Raw genomic sequence first — 20,176 nt, 5'->3', positions numbered from 1 at the left:
TTGGGTCTGTAGTACTGGCATTGTCTTCTTTCCACATCTGTTACATACAGATAAACCCAGAAGGGACAAGACACTCATGGAATCCTACCCCCAACTTTTACAGAGAAACTGAGGCCCCAAGAAGGAGCTGTGATGTAGGGGAGAAACCAGTCTGAAGACCCAGGGATGAGCCTGGTGTCATCCCTTTCCATGGCTGCCTAAACTTGAGCAAGAGCTTCACTCTCTGAGCTTCAGCTTCTCAACTCCAAGCTTCCTTCATCTAGAGAAGCATTAGATAGAAAAATGTGTTGTAAACCCTCAAGCCCATACCTGCGTGAGTTCTAACCATGTGTAGGAGTCATGAATGGCTGCACCTGGCCTAGAATACACATCTGCCTCTGTCTCAGGAAGCATTTCCTTATGTTGAGAGCAATCTGCTCCCCCAAACCAGTGGTCTTAGACTTGCCTCTGGGATGCTGTAGAGTAAGTCACATCTCTCCTTCATCTGAAGGATTGCAGAAATTTCTGTGAAATACTCCTCCTTCCTGAACTTCAGCCTTCCTATAACTAAAAGCTAGACTGGGCATTGCTGATCTCAAAAGTTAAATAGCTATTCCCTTTCTACCCCTTATGCAGCCTGTCTCTGTCCAGCCAAACTAGTCTGTAGCCCTTAGAAGACCAGAGCAGGATTAAAAGCCAGAAATAGATAGAATTTCAAAAGGTTTCTGTCATCTTTCCCTTGCTTGTTGCCTCTAAGAATTGGACTGTCTTCTTTCCATTAGCCAGCCTGAGAGGGGTGCAGTCAGAGTGAGCCAGATGCTAAGTCCATAATCCTCTCTCCCAGGACAGTGGGCTTTTGCTAATTAATTCAGGAAGCTGAGAATTACAACAGGAAAGAAATTATTTCCTTGGCTCTGAACTCTGATAGAGATTTGCCTTATAAAACTCCATAAGGTACCTGGGTGGCTCAGTTGGTTAAGCACCTGCCTTCAGCTCAGGTCGTGATCCCGGGGTCCTGGGATTGAGCCCCACATCTGGCTCCCTGCTCAGTGGGGAACCTGCTTCTCCCTTTCCCACTGCCTGCTGCTGCTCCTGCTTGTGTCCTCTTTCTCTCTGTCAAATAAATAAAATCTTAAAAAAAAAAAAAAAAAAAAAAGAAAGAAACCTCAAAAATATAGGGACCAGCATCCTGAAAGGGACCTGGTGCTGCTGCCTCCCAGAAGGCACAGGACCATCTCCTCCAAGCCTTCCTAGGAGGAAAGTCGAGGGTACTATGTTAAACCTCAATCAGGAGAATACGGCTATTGAGAGCCAGAGAAAGTAATATGATCAGGGATAGAGAATGAGGCAGAACCCAGGATGGAAATCAGATAGTCCAGGCTCTGCCACCAAATAATTCTGTGACCTTGGACAAGTCATTTTACCTCTCTAAGCCCTGGTATAAATAAAGCAACATGTACAGGGCACATTGTAGATGCCCAGTTAGTGTGATTTGGCTCCCTCCCTCTGCCTATGAGCCCTCATCCAGTACTCTGATCATTGTACCAACTAGCCTTAGTCTAGTGAGGTCCAGAAGGAGAGATTCTGATTAGGAAGCAAACCAATCTAGCCTTTCTCCTTTGACAGGTAAAAACCCAAGTCCCAAAGGTGCCAAAGCAGCCTCTAATTCTCCATCATCCACCTGTGACCATAGTCAAGTCTTCCTCAAAGGAGATGCTAGAGTCTGATGCTGGGCCAGCTAAAGAGCCATTGGCTGCCAGAAGCAGTCCTCTGGAGCAGATGCCTGTCGAAGGCCTGGAGGGCCTTTCCCTGTCCCACCGGACCTTCGTGCCATTGCCTCCCATCTGCTCTGATTCCACCGTGCATAGTGAAGAGACCACATCCCAAGAGAGTGACAGACCCGGCCACCTCAGCCCGGAACAGCCATCAGACGAGGACACCAAGAGCATGGAGTCCATATTCTTGACCCAGGTGCCTGGTTCCCCTTCCCCTGCCTTGTTCCTAGCTCCTAGGGGCTTTTGCACAACCCTGGCATTGCTGGATTGCTGTGGGCAGCCAGAAGTAAGCCCAGACAGGCCCAGAAACCAGAAGAAAGCACCCCTAACAGGACCTGCAAACCCCTCTGAGAGATCTGTTGAGCCAATACTACTGGTGGGGAGATCCATGGAGATAAGTCATGGTCCTGTGGCACAGACAGCATCTGGGGTCTGGCTGGGGCATGGTTCTGATTGGTTTCTTGGAAGGTTTGCAGCTGCCTCTGCCTATCTGTATAAGGTCACATGAATTCTGCTGCTGCCTCGGAATACAGGGAATACAGATGGGCGAGACAAAGATCCTGTCCTTGAGAAGTCCTCAGTCTGATGAAGTTGTACATGCAGTCAGTGCCAAGACCAAGGAAAACCCAGGGGCTGGGAGCCTGGAGGAAAGAAGGGTCCTCTGCCCAGACCAGGAGGGCTCCTGAAAGATGTTCCTTCCAGTTAGCTGATCTTTGCAGGCTGAGTAGGCAGTGACAAGGTGAAAACATGGACGGGAAGGGCACCCTGGGCAGAGCAAACAGCATGAAGCAGGCTACAGAGGACAGAAATTTAAGTGGCATGTGCCACTTAATGGTTCAGTGTCTGAACCACGAATGGTTCAGTGTCTGGGCAGCAGAAGGGTGACATGTAGGAAAAGGAAACTATGAGGCTAGAAGAGATGGCAGGGTCCCTCGAATTTTGTCATTGTACTGTTGCCTTTCCTCATCTCTGTACCTCCAGTCTCACCTCTCTGGGCTTCCACATCTTTCCAAAATGTCCATGCATGCATTTATGTTGGACTCCATCCCTTTTTTATTTTTTATTTATTTTTTTAAAGACTTTATTTATTTATTCATAGACACAGAGAGAGAGGCAGAGACACAGGCAGAGGGAGAAGCAGGCTCCACACAGGGAGCCCGATGTAGGACTCGATCCCAGGTCTCCAGGATCACACCCTGGGCTGCAGGCGGCGCCAAACCGCTGTGCCACCGGGGCTGCCCTCCATCCCTTTTTTAAAGATGACTTCTGGTGACATACACATTTATATGGTGTAAAACTATCTTTATGAACTGTATCAGAAACTTTTAGAACAAAGCAGAGTCTAAGTAAATATTTAAAAACAAGCTTGAAAAAATATAAATAAAAATGAGTTTGAGAAAGTTGGATGAAAGGAAAATGTGGACAGGAGAGTAAATAAGGTTTCCGTCACTCAAACCCACTCATCATGCACTGCTGCTCTCATAACAGAGGTGTATTGCCAAAATACAAGTGTGAGCTTCCTGGGAGCCAAAGGAATACAATCAACTGTGAGTCACCATGATGGAAAAAGCTTTTTTACCCTTGCCAACTTGCCTGGGCTGTGACTCCAGCACAATCTGGAATAGAAGCAGCAAGAACAGATACATCTTATTCCTCATCTTCGTGGGGAAGCTTTCAGTCTTTCACCATTAATTCTGATGTTAGTTGTGGGTTTTTCATAAATGTCCAAAGGACATTTTGCCAAATATAGTTAGATTTTGCCAAATATAGTTTCTGTGTCCATTGAGTGATCATGTGATTTTTTTTTTTTTTGTCCTTTATCTATCAGAATGGTGTATTATACTCATTGATTTCCAGATGTTTAACCAAGCTTGTCTATACCTGGGATAAGTCCCACTTGATCATGGTATATAATCCTTTTTATATGTTGTCAGTTTGGTTTGCTAGTATTTTTTGAGGATTTTTGTGTTTATGTTCATAGGGATATTGGTCTGTATTGTCCTTTTGTGATGTCTTTCCTTACTTCTGGTTTCAGGGTAATAATTCAGAGAATGAGCTGTAAGATTAAGGAAGAGAATGAGCTCTCCTAATTTTTGGGAGAGTTGGTGAAGGATTGGTGTTAATTCTTCTTTAAGTGTTTAGAGTTCATTAGTAAAGCCATCTGGTTCTTGGCTTTTCTTTGTGACAATTGTTGAAATTACTAATTTAGTCTCTACTTGTTCCAGGTCTGTTCAGATTTTTTATTTCTTCTTAACCATAAGCTTTAATGAAGGGTATAAACAATATCCCTACATGAAATTCAGGTCTCATAGATATGTTTCTTAAAAAACCATGAGGGTAGGCTAAAAGTGTGAGTTCAGACAGTGTTCCCTCACCCCTTAAAACTCCTCTGTGGCTTGCCATCACAGTGAGGATAAAGAAAATACAAACAAAAACAAAGCAAACACCCTCAGGTTGGCTTTTAAAAGTCCTTACTGATCTGAGGCCTGCCTATTGCTCCAGTTGCCCATCTTTTCACCATATACCTCAACGATACCAACTCGGAGTTCTCTCAAATCCACCTTGCTGGTTCTTATGTGTGTGTTTCAGCCCCTGCTATTCCTGGCCTGTGGCAGTTCTCTCTCCCCATCACTCATAGCCCATCCCTCTCCCCTTCCCCACATGGAGATGGCTATCCTGCTTCTTCAAGACTTCAGGCAGGGTTCAGGCTTCTGGTGGACTCACCCAGAACCTTTGTGCTCCCTTCTATGGCGCTTATCAAAGTGCATGATCATTGTCTGCTTTCATGTCTGCTGCCTCTTACCTCAGTCTTGGTTCTTGCCCTTAACCGGGCCTGGCATAGGTACACACAGGGCTGATGCTTAGATGCTTTTCTTTTGGGCACAGGTGAATGAGCTGCCTTCCTCCATCCTCCAGAGGAATGATTCAGCCATGAAGGAGGAAGGGCAAAGACCACCACATACAGCTCCCAGAGAGGTAAAGAGGGCTTGGAGGAAGCTCCCAACTGCCTCCCTCCCCAGCAAGTACCATGGCTACGAGGAGCTGCTGACAGCCAAGCCCGATCCAGCATTTATTGAGCCAAAGGGTATGTGAGGAGAATGGCTCCAAGGCGGGGGCCCTCAGTCCACAGCCCAGAGCAAGTCAGGGCAAAGCTAAAGCTGGTGGCATGCCTCATTTCCAGTCTGGAATGCTGCCCTCTGCATGAATGTCTTGTCAAAGGGCTCCTGAAGCTGTCCTGGTTGGGAGCCTCACATATCAGGACTCCTGGCCTGAGCCTTCATTGGATTTGGAGGAGCCACAGCTGTTTTGAGATTCCTGCGAGTCTAGGCCCAGCTGTTCTGGTTGGAAAAGTGTCTCCAGAAAGGGTTTGATGAGCAGACACCTAGACTGGCCAGATTTTTAAGCTCCTTCCCAGCCCAACTGAGCCCCAGATGGAACGTCCCAAATCCTCTCTATGTGGTTTGAGGCAAGAGAGCGCTCTTTGAGCCCCTTGTTTTAGACTGATGTGTTAACACTTTTTGTGCTTCAAAGGGCCTGGCACTCAGCTGCGCTCTCAGATGTCAGTCCCTGCAGTGTAACCCACTGTTAAATGGGTTGTTAAATGGGCTGTTAAATGGGGTTACACTGGGGTCAGTCCCTCTCCCCTTTCCAGTGCTACTGGTCCATTAGGATCTGTGCACATAGGGGACAAGAATTCACTGGATGAATGATGGAGGTTCGGGCCCTGCAGCAGATCAGGGAAAGATGGAGCAGCGTGTTCCTCTGGGGCCTCTCAAATCCTTTCACCCAGGGCTACTGTGAGACCAGGGAAGGGAAAAATTGAGGGAGGCATCCAGTAGATGGAGGACAGGTACCTTGCCCCAAGCCTTGCCTTTTTGCCATAGGAATCCAGAAGAACACACAGGCGCTGCAGCACATGCTCAAGTACCCCCTGCTGTGCCGTTCTTCCAAGCCCAGGCTGGATACACTTCAGAAACGCTATGTTCCCAAGGAGAAACGGGTAAATGGGCCAGCCCCACCTTGTTGAGTGTTCAGGTGGGTCCTCAGGATCCCCCAGGTAGAGATGTGGCTGTCACCTCAGGATCTTCTGAGGGCTGTGCTTTCCCAGTGCCCCCATGGGTTCTCCTGCTTGTTGCTGAGTCTGGATGAGGTGATGAGGCCAGGAGAGGCTGAGCACTGGACTGGAGTGACAGGCTCCTCTTACCTTGCCTCAGGCCCAGAGGATCCCTGTTCCCCCACCTCGGAAGACTCGAGCCCAGCTGCTGGATGACATCCTCATTCGCATGCGAGATCCCCGGAACATTACTGAGGCTCCTCTAGGTACAGCATTGCCTGCCCCCAGCCCCTGTCCAGAACCTACCGGACACAGAGTAGTTTACTCATCTGCTAACTGGGAGGCAGAGGGCACAGGCATGTCAGGGCGGGAGAGCCCTTGGCATCTGCCCCGGCTCTTCCTCTTGTGCAGACAGGCTGAGGCATGGAGTGAGGCAGGGAGTTGCCTAGAGTCACACAACACAGTATGGGCCAGAATTAAGGCCTAAGCCAGGAGGGGACCCACTGGCTTCCTAATGCCACAAAGCTGGGGAGGATGGCCTCCAGCCCTGTAGCATCCTCCTTTCACTCCATCCCACTTTCTGGCGGGGAGGGGGTGCCTCCCAACTTAGTCCCCACTGTCTTGGGCTAGGGGGCACCCAGAGCAAGTGTGGCACCGCTCAGGCTTCGCCCCCTCCAGGAGCTGTCCTGCGCCAGCGGACTGAGCAGCGACTGATGAACCAGAAGCAATACCTGGAGGCCAAGAGGCTGCTGAAGGAGTTTCGGGCCCGCTACCGGCAACTGGTGCACTGCTCACTGCGAACCATGTTCAGGGCCGCAGCGCCGCCCCCAGGCCGCCCGGCACTGCGTGAGGGCCAGCCTAGGTTCAGCCGCTTCCTCCAGTTCATGGATGAGTTCTGCCAGGAGCCCACGGCTAGTGACTCGAAAGGCTAAGGGCTGCGCACAGGGCCATGCACACTACCCCGCCTGTGCCCTCTGCCCTTTGCGGGCTCCAAGCCCCGGATCGCACCTTGGGATTGGGTGGGCCAGGTGCAGGCCTCAGACCTTGGCTTGGCCTTGCTTGCTGGCTGCAGAGAGGGGGGCACTGGTCAGGACCTCCCCTCCCCAGCCTGGGCAGGACCCAGCACCTGGCCCGGCAGCAATAAAGAGCGGGTGCATAGAGCAAGGTAGCCTTCCTTGTGGGTTGGGCTAGAGAAAGATCCCGGCTGATGCGCACATCCTTCAGGAAACCTGCCTGAGTCACACCTGTCCACCAGCTGTGACAAGCACTGGGGTGGAAGACAAGGGGGTTGATGCAACAGAAAAGCAGCAGACTCTAAGGCTCAGAGGATGAACAAACCCATCCATGGCCAACAAAGTGCACATGTTGCGGGGGTAGGAGGCAAAACTGATACCTCCAGAAAAGGGGCTTTTTTTTTGGTTGGACAGCTTTTTCTACAATGGGGGCAAATGGAGAGGAGGAAGAAGAGAGGATTGGAATTCCCTTAGCAGATGGCCATGGCCACAGAGTTGGGACAGGCTGAGGGGAGGGCTTGCATGGAGTTTCCTAAGGTCCTCTATTCCAGGACACCAGCTGAGGTCCCGTACTGCAAACACGGTAGCTCTAAAATGGGTCCTGGGGCTGTGTGAGGTCAGCCTGGGCTCACAGGTAAACTGGTTCTGGTCAAGGCAGCCTGTGGGGTTGCCCCTTTTTGTGAGTGTCCAACAGTCAGCACCTGCTCCAGAGATGGATCTAGAGGAGGCCATGGGGACTGAACTCCAGAGATGTGCATTTGGGGGTGGACACTGGGTGTCACTAGTCTCCCAGGCGACCTTTGCTCCCAAGGCTACTCTCCCGGGGGGTACCAGGAATCAGTGGCACAGGGATTAAGGATCCTCGGCAAGGCACAAACTCCTACAACTTAAGTTGCTATTAAGGTGATCCTTGAGCTAGAATCTTGTCCTGCAGCCACAGATCTGACAAGCACGGTGGCATGTCTGCTGTGAGTGTGAAACTGTCAGGGCACAGAAATACCTGCTCGCTCTTCTACTTGGCCACACGGTCTCACACGTGGGACCAGCTGTGGTCATGCCAGACGCACACATCTGCATTCACACAAGTCACACAACATAGTCATATATGCAGAGCTAGTTGCAAAGTCAGTTTCGTCATGCTTGTTGACACGGGCACTTGGACAGATACACGAGCTACAGGGTCGCCCACAGTGGCACTCACAATGCAGCCGTGTGTTGCTAACTCACCACCTTGGATCTCTTGGGGCCCCAAACGCCCTTGGCCATAACATTAGGAAGCAGAACTACCCCGATGGTGACCCTGTAAGCCGTGCTCGGTTCCAGTCCCAGAGAACTGGATTGCACCTTTCAGCTAGAAACGGTTACCAACCATAGGCTCTCTGGCTTGAAAGTCTCCTGGGAACGTCCCAGCCCAGCCCGAAGACCCGAAGCCTCTTGTAGTGCCCCTAACAGATACTTCAGCTCCTGCCTGCACCCCTAGTGACGGGGAACTCATTCCCTTCCAAAGGCTGTGCCTTCCCTTATTGGTAAAGTTATCGGGCGGTTCTAGCCACTGGGCAAAGCTATCTGCCTAAGTGCCTCGGTGCTCTTGGAGCTGCTGTTTGTTCCAACGTGAGAACATCCTGAAGAGGCTCCATCTATCCAGGCCAAATACTCTTAAACTTTCTCCGTTATTCCACACGGGATACCATCTGAATAAATTAGTTGCCTCTCCTAGTGCCTGTTGTAAGTATGTGAGGGTATCCCACGGTCTACTCACCCATCCTCCCGTGCAGGTGGCCTGCTGCATCTCTGGAAGCCATACAATCGTTTATCAATGGTGTCCGTTCTTTTCTATCTCTGGGGTCATCTGGACTTAATCACATTGCCAGGATTTGATGTTTAACCCTCACTTTGCTATATGATAAAGGGCAGGCCATTTAACCTTACCCACAGCACCAATGGGGTTTTCAATCTCTGTGGCTCCTTCTGGTGTTAAAAACATACTTTGAGGGCTCTTGAGCGAGCAAATTTCAGTCACTTGGTTTCCTGAGTTTTATCCTTTTTTGAAGAAATACTAACTGGTCCTCATCTCAAGGAGTAAAACCTCTGACTAGAATTGTCAAATGAACAGGAATTCATAATGAATCAGGGAAACCTTTTGGGTGGCATCTACCTTCCCTGCTGCCAGCACAGTTACTCTCCCCAGCACATCTGCCACTAGATGCTCTGACCCCCTGGGCTGCTTTCACCCAGTGCCCCCTTCCTTCTCGGTAAGTAGATGGGAAGCTGTCTGCCACACTCTTCTGAGCCTTCTCCAACCTTCTAACAAGAGCAGACCAGAAGTAATTTCTCCATTAATGCTCAGAACCAGGTAGGGCCATCCTGCTTTCCTAGGTACTTCTCCAAGATGCCAGTAACTGCCTGGGAGCTGGATATGGCCAAGGAGAGGGCACTGAGAACTGATCTAGATACAAACTGTGTCTCACAATCCTGGCTGCTGTAGAATACTACCCTCCCCCCCCCCGCCCCCCTCCCCCGCCACCGCCACCGCCGACGGTGTAGACGGGAAGATTCTGGTCTCTCTCTCCCTGGCAGGCTCAGTCCAGAAGATCCAACCCAAAAAGCAACTGGAATCTTAGAGTTCGCCAAGCCCAGAGTGGGAGGATGGCACCATCTTGAGGTGACTGAGCCAGGGCAACAGGAAAAGCAAGCAACCAGTGGCTTTGGAGTTAGAGGACCCAACTTCGAGGCTGTGTCCGGGCCAGAGTTTCCCGTCTATAAAGGAGGGCTCCCCCTTCACCACACTGGGCTATCAGGGAGTCCATGAGTCCAATACTTTAGGGGCCAAGGGACCATCGCATTCTGTTCTTAGACCTCCAAGCAGCTGCCTTATTTCTGGCGAGTCATTTTAAAGACCCTCTATTGGAAAAGTCTTGAGCCAGATTTCAAGGCCCCGTAAGTAGTGGTTTAGCACGTATGGCATGTCTTACATCAGTCCTTCAAATTGGGAAACATTTGTTCTGTGATGAGAAATGGATGACACCAAGAGGATTTTGATGAATTCCTGAGCGGCGCTTTCAAAGCCAGTACTTTTAAAATCAGACATTCTGAGTGTGGCCTCACTCAGACAATGTCATCCTGTTTGTTCTTTACTCTCTCTCTCTCTCTCTCTCTCTCTCTCGTGCCTTCATTAGGAGTAAGAACGGTTGAATAGAAGAATTGGGTTATAAATTGGGAATAGCAGACCCCAGACACAACACACCAGGGAATCCCATTTTGCCTCTTAATTTCTCCCACCATTTTGAATGTAAAAGCAAGACATTTCAATGTGGTGCAACTCCCAGAGCAAAGACAGCACCAAAAATCAGACACACCTAGTCTAAGCTTAGCCCCAATTTACCTGTGATTGTGCTCTAGAAGTTAAGATTTTGACTAGAAACGATACTCACTTTCATGAGTTTGCCTTACTGTATTCTCAACTTGGGCCTCTCCTCAGGCAGGCAAACAGACACTGAAGAATGTACTTTGGTATGGTTTAAATAACACATCACCCCATTTGATTGTGTGCCATTTCTTTGTTGACAGAAGAGGGCATGCCCTGTTCTGAGTCTTTCTTTGTCAAGATGCTCTTTCTGATGAGCTGGAGGCGGCAGCCAGCAGTGGCAGTCCACCAGGGCCAGGCCCCTTCTCCATTCTAATGTGGACAGCAGGCTGAAAACCAATATACACCCCATTTTCTGTTTCTAGGTGGGAAGAGCAAAGGCTTTAAGGACAACTGTGTTTGTACACATTGAGAGTAAACAGCATATCAGGGGAAACAACAAAAATCAAATCATTAGGTGGCATTTAAGAGAATTTTTTCCCTGGCCTAGTTCTCCATTGTCTCCTTCGGAATTGTGTTCTGCTGCAAGCCAAGGGCTGGACCCACTGACAGAGGGCCCCTGCTCCCACTGGAGGCATAGCTGGAGGGTGGGCAGGGCTACCAGGGAGACTCTGACTCTACCCTCCAGACCCAGGACCCAAAAGTTACCAGCCTGACCTCTGAGGAGTGCATTGCCTGTTTCACTGCAAATGAGAGGGACAGAAGATGAGTAAGCCCAGCCTCAGCGTGGCTTTGTCCAACTAGCTGATGTAGACACCAGGTACAGGTAGACAGGGAGCCTGCCACACATATTAACAACACATTAAGGAAGCATTTACTCACAAAGCAAAGTATGTAAATATTTTTCTTAGGAAGAATAAAAATACTGATAATACATAGAACAATGTGCACACTCAGTCTTGGCACTTTTTCTTCAATTTAACCAATCTCTAAACTGGTCGTGACCTCTGCTTATGTCTCTTTTCTCTGTAGAACAGTCTTCTGAAAGCTACAGTGGATAACAATCATGTGTAAAGATGCATTTTCTGTATCTTTGGAGGAAAAGCTATTCAGCAGCTTTTCCTAGAATCTCCCCTACCCCCCCCCCCCAATACCTGCTTTGTCACTTGATTGACAAGAATTTATAAAAATCAGGTCAAAAGACCATTCTGTGGGATGATGGAGAAAAGGCTAGCTGAGAAAGATTTAAGTCCCTAAGGAGTTCTTGATTTTCTTTTTTTTTTTTTTTTGGAGTTCTTGATTTTCAAAGAAAAATGAAGGGCTGGCTGGGTTTTAACCATTGGTGGTTAAAATGATGACTATTCCAATATATTCAAATATATATTTGATATATATATATATATATATATATCGAATATATATATTTGATATATTCAAAATATATCACTTCCCAAGATACCATATTCATGTCACATAATGGGGTTTTCCCTATCTGGGTGTGTGTTCGGAGGATATAGGTATATTTTAATTCTAACAAAAAATTGGGGAGAAAAAGCTATTAAAACAAAAAGCTGCCTAAATCATTTGGGTGTCCTCATTAGCAAATTGTGTAATTTAAACAGACTATTTCTTTAGATCCTAGAAAACCACAGTATAAAATAGGGCATTGGACCTCAATTTCCTTATTTCTTAGAAAAATGGGGCAGCAGGTGGGTGAGTTTGATCTGAATGATTTCCATGCCCTTTCCAGCTATAGCATTTTATGATTATAATCCAGCCTTCAATTTTTCTTTCCTTCCTCTCCTGCTGGCTTTCCATCTCAATGAAAAGCCAAGCAGGAAAAAGGAATCCAAAGTTGCTGCCCGCTGTGGTGAGAGGTATGGATGGTAAAGAGGTGAGGAGGTCAGAAAGTTGGGACGTGGGCCTCCTCTGACCATGTCAATGATCCACACCTGCCTCATTTCCTGGCTTTTACATAAGTAAAAGCAGTTCCTGAAGAAAAATTATTGTCCTGTGTCACTGGAAGGGAAAATTCATTCTCCTCTGATAAAATTACTTAGGAAATGGAAAGCAGTGTTCCAATCAAATTCAGAAATACTGATGGCAGGGTGGGGGTGGGAGGTGGTCTAAAATGTTCCAGGCAGCCTGCTGGATGCTGGAGAGTATCTTAAATGGATCTTCTTAGATGAAGAAGTGGTCTTCCACATGACCGTGAACAAACTCCAGCCACATAGACATTCAAACACATTCCATTAGAGTACTGAGCTCCACGACAGCAGGGACTGTCCTTTCCATCCTGTATCTCCATGACCCAGTACAGGGTTGGCACAAGTTCAAAGCTCAGGAACGTGTGTCAAATGGAACAGAAAGGGCGAACAGCACAGCCTTCAGTCATCAGCTTCACCAGTCAAGCACAGTGGCAGCTTCTCATCTTAGTCAGCTTGTCACTTTGTAACTAGACAACAATTATTAAGCAGCTTTAATCTCTTAAGGACATTGTTCTTTTAGGGAAAATGAGCAAAAACAAACAAAAAAAAAAAAAAACAAGAAAACCAGAAGGCATTCATCATCAATTCTTCCTCCAGACAAAATCTAAATAAATTTGAAAAATTAAAAAAATAATAGAAGCCACTTACAAAGTTTTCCTGGGAAGCTTCAGCCAAAATAAACTAATCTTTTAAAAAGAGGCAATTATATGAAAGGGTCCAAGGGCTGGGTGCTTAATCCCCTGATTTGACACCAACCCAACAAGCCCAGATGACTTCTTCCAGCAGATACAATCATCAGGTCACAAATATGTTCCCAAAGGTCCTCCCCACTCTCAGGGCACCGCATTTCTTGGATTTCTCATCAGAATGACCTTCATCCTCCAACCTCTCCTAACTCCCCCTTTAATGAGAAAGCACAGAATGCATATACACAGGGAGCAGAGCTGATAGGACATGGGGAATTTGTATGGTGAATCAGATTCCAATGATTCGTGAGAAATGTTTGTGAAATAATGTCTCTCTCGTTCTCAGTCACAAACTCTCCCCATCACTCTGTTTTCCTCTTTCTCTTTCTTCGAATAATTCACGTCAACCACTCCATTTGTGAAAAACTTCACAAGCAAGCAAGCAACAGGACACAGACATTTTTCAGGAGGAGAAAGTGTTCAGGTTTTAGTTAAGGGAAGCATCTTAAAGTACAGATAATACCTTAGTGGTTTTTTTCCCTCCTCCAAAGCCGAGCAGATTAGAGGTTAGGCCCTGTCACTCCTTGACCTAAACTGCTTTGTCTTCACAGCAAGGACTACTCTTGCTCAGCTGAGTCAGTGCCACTCTAGACACAACAGTAGGTGCAAGGGGGCAAGTCAGGAAGCTGGATCTAGCGTTTGGAATATCCTCTTAACAGGAGGGAGCTTTTCACTCTGCACCTGAAACTAAAATTTGTTGCTACTACAACACAATTTCTTAAAATGAAAGTATGACTTTGGGGAAATATTTAAAATATATTTTTTTTCTATTAAAAATATCTTTTTTCCAAAACCAAAAATCAGTTCCAACTGAAATCATGTTTTTCAAATGATTGGAGACATAGAAAAAAGGTGGCAAGTGGAAAAAGAAGTGTCTTTGCTACTCCCGAGCAGACTAGCCTCCCGGGGCTTGTTCACTAAGACCAACGAGGAGCTCTAGCAAAGGGCAGTAACTGAGGCTTTCTCTAAGGGCACTGAGTAAGTCACCCTCCCCTTCCGAGCAGACCAGTGCCGGCTCTGCCATCTTGGGTACCAACCTTCCAGCAGTCTGTGGAGGCCTGTGTTGTTGGCAGGGCCTGGAACTGAAGTGGTGTGAATATTGAGGAATGAGATTGATGCGTGTTTTTAAAACATACATCTGCGTGTGTGCACGCACACAAACACACAGACACGCAGAACACATACATTCAAGTGAGTGACACTCCCACCAAAGTAGTCACTGAGGAGGTTCACGTATCTCAATGATGACCAAGATGCTTATGACATCTCTGGAAGTTCTCTCTGGGAACTGTTCATGAGCAGCAGGAGGAAATGGCTCCAACTGCTTTACAGCTACACCTCATTTGTAATTCCGAACCCTCTTGGCACACTTTTACTCCTAGAGGCTTCAAATAGCTTCTGACTAGTTTTAGACTTAAAATTCTCCCTCCTGTAACCACAAAAGATTAAAGATTTGCCCAGAGAAGAGGGGAAAAATCTGAGAGGAACCAAAAGAAGGTGATACAGTAGATCCCTAGTGATCAGTGAGTCACCATTCTGAATCGTGGCTTCTGCCTTAGTAAGAAGAGGAGGTTGGAAAAGATGGTCCGTAAGGTCCCTTCCAATTCTAACATTTTAGGAGTCTATATTTCTAGCATCTCTAGACATTGAGGAAAGTTCCAGAAATGTTCTTGCCAATGGCAACACCATTGAAAATCTATACAGTATCCTGCTGGGGCCACTCAAGAGGGACATCTTACACTGGGATACATAAGCTCTAAAACCTTTGTTAAAACGCCCGTCACATGACTTTATAGTAACAGCTCGTACATGCACAGGGAATGCCAGCCCATGTGAGACTCCCTAAAATCATCTCTTAACCCCTATTCTCAATGAGCCCAGATGGGCAGAAGCACCAAGCACCACCAGGGATGCAAAAGACACATGGTGTCAGCTCCTAAGGAAAATAAACCCCAAAGGTCCATGGGACTGAATTTACCAGCTGCATCCAGCTAGATACCTTGTTTCCATAGTATGGAGTTTCAGCATTGCTCTTTCCTGACTTCTGGGCAAATTTTTGGGATTTTAGATCAACATTGCAGATAACCCTTGGACATGTAGAGAGCAGTAATGTTCAACTGTAGTCTGTCTTATAGAGTGGACGGTCTGCCCTCCCCAGCCCCAGAAGACAGAAGGCTGTAAACTGGGGGGGTGAGAAGCAGAGCAGATACTGCACAATATTTGTTGATAGTTCCCACTGATCTCAAATATCTGCCTATGGATTTTGCACAATCAGTATTCAAATGCTCAGCCAGCTTTCCCGAGGCTCCCCTAGGCATGCCCATGGGTTGCAGTCCATTATAGCAACCGGTTAGTGTGGATAATCTATGGGATTTGTTGTCAGGAGACCCAATGGTCAGTCTGGGCGATGCCACTCAGTGACAGAACCTGAATGTTCGCCCTGCAGTTCCATCATCTACAAAGGGGCTTACACGTTAGCGCTCCTGGGAAGACCAAACTGAACCACAATGGTGAGAGTGGTCAACCAGACAGCGTTAATCCAACATTACTTTTGAAAGAGGGAAAGTAAGTTAACTTTTGTAGAAGAGAAACTCCATTGCTTTCATCAGGTATATTTACCTGTGGCACAGGTAAGGAGAAAGGGAACATAATCTTTTTTGGATCTGCCAAAGAATTGCCCTGTTCCACTTCTATGAGGAAGATGGAACTACTTTTTATCTGCAAGGCTGATTTAAAATAACACCCTGTTGAAAGAAGTCAGGAGGTCTGTCAGTTTAAGAAGGCATCCCTCTCTCCTCTACCATTTCTAAGTCCAGCCATCGTGCTCCTGAATCTCATTCCAAATCTGGGTGCCACCAGATTTGGCCCAGAAGCCCTCAGGGGTGGGTCACTCAGGGGTGAGGAGTGCTTCCGGCCTCGGTCACAGGGAGGCAGACACAGTTCCCTTGGATATAGCCTACAAAGGCCCCGGAACCTCTCAGAACCGTAGCAGACAGTGTTTTGCCATTAGAAGAAACCCAAAGTGAGAACACTCAGCTCTTCAGGGATAAACAATCAGGCCACAGCCCTCTTAAAAATAGGTAATACTGTTCAGTAGGTGCTACTTGGCCCCGGCCACATTGCTGGACCGTAAGAGATACTGATCCACGCTTCCTTTCCGCCGACTCACAGTCCGCCTCTCGTTGTCAAACATGCGCTGCAGCTGCAGAGCCAGCTGCCGGTCCTCTTCCTCCTGCTGCCGCTTCTGCTCCGTCTCCTGCAGCACCGGGTCAGGTGGGGCCAGACCCACCTCGCCACTGCTCTGTCGCAGTTTCTTAAGGGAGCCATTCTGTTCCAAGTGCTTGGTCTTACAGTGTCTTTTCCGGCCCCGGCGCAAGGAAGGAAGCGGCTCCTCACCCAGGCCGTCTGCCAGTACACCGTTCGGCGGATCAAAATGATTGGTGGCCTTCAGCTGCCTCTTTGCTTTGAGGACACCACCCAGAACACTATTTTTGGGCAGCACTGAATTAACTGCCGAGATGTTCGTGGTCATGCTCGGACAGGTTTTGTCTGACTTGGCATCTGGGGTTGGCCCCGGCCCTTGGTATTGCTCTCTCTCCAAAGAAGTCCCGCTGGCTCCCACTGTGAGTCCTGAAGAACAGCAGGTTTCCAATGGGACCTCGGGGCTCCTTTTACTATCACTGCCCTGCTCCGCTTTCGTTTGGCTAACAGAGGGGAAATAATCAAGGTCAATGGGGGTGGGTCCCGCACACTCAGAGAGTGCTTGACCACTGGCCAGTCTTGCATGTAGGGCCAGAGGTGGCTTCTCCTTGCTAGAATGGATAACTTCAGAGACTACTAAGTCTTCCCCTGCTTCTGGAGCCAGAGAGGTGAGGGTGGCTTTTGAAAGGGTCTTTTTGATCTGCCGCTCCTGAAAAATCTGTTCCCACTTTTTGAGGATCCTTGGACTAGCCTCATAAGAAGTCTGCTTCTGCAGGCTTCTGTTTAGGTTGCGGGGTGTTGATTTGATGATGAGGGGACTTAGCACTCGGCCATCAGGGAGTCTCTTGGGAGGAGTACATGGTGAGCAGACAATGGGCTTGAAATGGTTTAGTTCTTCAGAGATGCTGTCATTGCTCTCAGGACTGATGGAGCGTTCTGGCTTATGCAGGGAAGCCAAGGATGAGAGGGAGCTGAAGGGCAGACGCTTTTCCACGGTTAAGTCAGGGGCTGAGAGGCAGCGGTTGTTCTGCGTAGACAAGAGGACACCAATGATGGGGTTGGAGGCTGGGGTCATAGCTGTGACCTGAAAGAGGTTAGAAAGATTACATATACATACATATATACATATTTTTTCTTTATAATTCCTTCATGATGGTAGAAGGATAGCAGGGGAAGATTAAAAACAGGGATAAAGGGTAATGTGAGCCTAAGGAATGGGGAAAATCCCTGACCTAGAATGTACACCATTTGCAGAAATTCCTACACATTTGGAACAACTAATAAAATTGAAAACCTAGAGGGAATAAGACTGATGAATCACTGAGCTCAACCTCTGAAACTACTAATACACTCTATGTTAATTAATTGAATTTAAATTAAAAATAACTAAACCAAAGAAAAGAAAACCTATAGGAGGAAAAAAAACTCATCTAGAACTTTCAAAAAAGTTCTTCTCCTAGCCCTCATTCCACTCTTCTGGCTACTAATTCAAACTCTCTTTCTTCACATTTATTTGCAAAATTCTCCAACATAATTCCTATGCATAGGACCCATTCTACCTCTGCTCATCTAGAATAATTTCTTTCATGGCCATGTGCAAGAAGCTACAGGAAGGAAGTAGAGAGCTCCAGAAGCATGTACCTTGGTTTTGCTGGTTGGGGGTGCTCTGAGTCTGCTCTTCGCTCTGTCTTGAGCAGTGTCATTACAGCTCTGACTCCTTTCCAACTTGGAATTTAGGTTCCTAAATAAATACAAAACATATAGTAATAAATACAATCAACACAAGACAATTAGTCAAAACTAGCCCACGTGCTCACTAAGGAAGTGCTTTCAAAGCCACCTGCAGAGAAAGACAATTCCCTTGGGCAGTTACAATAGGAAATGAATTAATTTATTAACAAAACACATTCTAAGAACAAATCCTGTCAAAAGAGAGAAAGAGCCCTGCAAAGAAGACATTTGATGTAAGCCTTTGTTTCCCAACGAGATCTGCTTAAAAGATAAAAGACCAATGGCTGTTTCGCTCATGCTTAGAGATAGGGAGAATTCACCTGCTTTAAGAGGGTGGATACGTATTAGAATCACCTTTACAAACAACAATTCTTTTCCTTTTAATAGGCCCAAAAGTCTCCTCAAGCAATCTAAGTCAGTCATGAAACAAAATTTAAGTACTTAAAAAATACATAGCAGTGCACTAAATTTTTATGTAGGGAGTCAAAATTAAATGCAGTCTCTTCCTTAATTCATTACATTTGAGATTCCAAAGGCCTAAATCCTGGTGACTTCAGAGATTTCAAGAACACATGGCTTTTTTGTCTTATGCATGCAACATTATAACTTTACAACCCAATCCAATACCCACAGTACCTGTATTATAACACTAATCTTACTGTATAAGAATTATATGCAGATGGCTGTTACCTACCCCAGTGACAAAGGGGAACTGTAAGTAGGAAGTTTTTTGAGTTTGTGATTATCTTATTACTCACTTTTGCTTCCTACTATCTAATTTGTGCCTAACACACATCTAGCGAGAATAATGCTTTTACACATGTGTACAGCTGTTATTTTACCTGTGCTACAACTCTATTCAACAAGCATTTATCATACACTTACTGCATGCTAGTCACTGAGTAGCACCATCTAAGCACTGGGAATACTGAGAAAAATGAGGCATAGTTTAGGGTGTTCAAGGAATCAGAGTCCAGTGGGGCAGACAAATTATTCAATATAATACAGTGAAATGGCACAACTACAAAAAAAAGTATGCCTAGGAGATAGCATGGCATAAAAGAGGGAGTTATTAATTACCTGGGATGGAGGCAGAGCAGGGTTGGAAAAGCCTCCCTGGGGCACACGTATTTTGAAGGACAAATAAGAATTTGCCAAAAAAGTCAAGGTGGATGCAGATGATCCCAAGCTGAAATTATTTACATGAATGACTCTATTTAGCTTTAGAATTAAATACAACATCATACCTACTCTTTTGTAGCAAAAGATTTACTTTTCTAAAGTTTCACTATGCCAGTGTCAGGATTAGCTCAGAAAACTTACAAAGGAGGAAATAAGATGCATCCCAGGGTGCCTCTCCTCTCCCTCTATTTAAAGGCCTGTCCTACCTACTCACACTGGCTTCTATTCCAGCATTTCTGTGCTATTCCTCCCATTCAATACTCTCTACTCCTATGTCTCAAGGCCACATCACCTTGCTATATGGCTCTGGTCTGCTGAACTAATCTATGCTATAAATTAATAGGAGAGGGCAGCCCTGGTGGTTCAGTGGTTTAGTGCTGCCTTCAGTCCAGGGCCTGATCCTGGAGACCCCGGATCAAGTCCCACGTCAGGCTCCCCGCATGGAGCCTGCTTCTTTCTCCCTCTGCCTGTGTCTCTGGCCCCCCCCCCCTTCTCTCTATCATAAATAAATAAATAAATCTTTTTAAAAAATATTAATAGGAGAAAGTGGTGGCCTACCTGCATCACATGCCTGAACTTTACCAAGAAAATTCAACAAGGAACAAGCAAGTACTGTAAGAGCTGTACTACCTAGTGGGAAACGTATTTTGGAACAGACAGGAAACTTCGACATCACCCTATAATGGCAGCTGCTTACAAATCTGCTTGTTTTGTACTTTACCTAGAATACTACTGAAATCCACTTGCATTCTCAGAACCCACACAGTCCGTGATGTAAGCCACCCAGAAATAAACTGGATGACAGATTAAAATGTTAAAGTGAACAACACAGACTTAGGAGGAATGAACATAGGACCGAAAGAGAAAGCATTATTATTTCAAATATATGACTTGTGTGGCTTCATTCCATTGCAGAAACAGTAGACACTTAAAGAAAAAGATTTTCGGATCAACATAAGAAAGAACTTTGTGATTTTCAATACAGCAGTTCACTGAGAGCTGCGTTGGGAGATACTGAGTTCCATATCGTTACAGGTGTTCAAACTGAGGCTGGACCTATACTTTAAGGTCCAGATATTCCATAATTAAGAATTAGCTTAATATAATTTTTAAAAATAGGCTATGTATCCATATTGTCAGCAGCAGCAGAGTCAGATTTAAAGACACTGGCTACTTTCCCAAATTATCAGATGTACAAATGAC

The 20,176-nt window shown here is 46.5% G+C and overlaps 2 protein-coding genes across 10 annotated transcripts in view; one reads left to right on the top strand and one right to left on the bottom strand.

The window, feature by feature from the left end:
* XRRA1 (X-ray radiation resistance associated 1) overlaps nt 1-8,537 on the top strand; it is a 62,537-nt gene extending 54,000 nt beyond the window's left edge. For 8 of the 9 annotated variants that reach the window (XM_026010475.2, XM_072725922.1, XM_072725920.1 and 5 more), the window contains 5 exons: nt 1,606-1,950; nt 4,641-4,839; nt 5,639-5,754; nt 5,969-6,074; nt 6,487-8,537. In XM_026010475.2, the coding sequence (XP_025866260.1) occupies nt 1,606-1,950; nt 4,641-4,839; nt 5,639-5,754; nt 5,969-6,074; nt 6,487-6,740 (1,020 nt within the window). In that variant the 3' untranslated portion in view covers nt 6,741-8,537. The remainder of the gene's footprint in view (nt 1-1,605; nt 1,951-4,640; nt 4,840-5,638; nt 5,755-5,968; nt 6,075-6,486) is intronic. The other variant, XM_072725921.1, reaches the window with a different exon arrangement.
* A 4,001-nt stretch (nt 8,538-12,538) lies between these two features.
* The window catches only part of RNF169 (ring finger protein 169), an 80,731-nt gene continuing 73,093 nt past the window's right edge, over nt 12,539-20,176 (bottom strand). The window contains exons 5-6 of the mRNA XM_026010618.2: nt 17,702-17,801; nt 12,539-17,144 (exon numbers count right to left, since the gene is read on the bottom strand). Of these exons, the coding sequence (XP_025866403.2) occupies nt 15,960-17,144; nt 17,702-17,801 (1,285 nt within the window). The 3' untranslated portion in view covers nt 12,539-15,959. The remainder of the gene's footprint in view (nt 17,145-17,701; nt 17,802-20,176) is intronic.

This window comes from Vulpes vulpes, chromosome 11 (assembly GCF_048418805.1).
Source record: "Vulpes vulpes isolate BD-2025 chromosome 11, VulVul3, whole genome shotgun sequence".
NCBI classification, from domain to species: Eukaryota; Metazoa; Chordata; class Mammalia; order Carnivora; family Canidae; genus Vulpes; species Vulpes vulpes.
The sequence above is the reverse complement of the archived record's forward strand: the minus strand, read 5'-3'. Positions and strand labels throughout refer to the sequence as shown.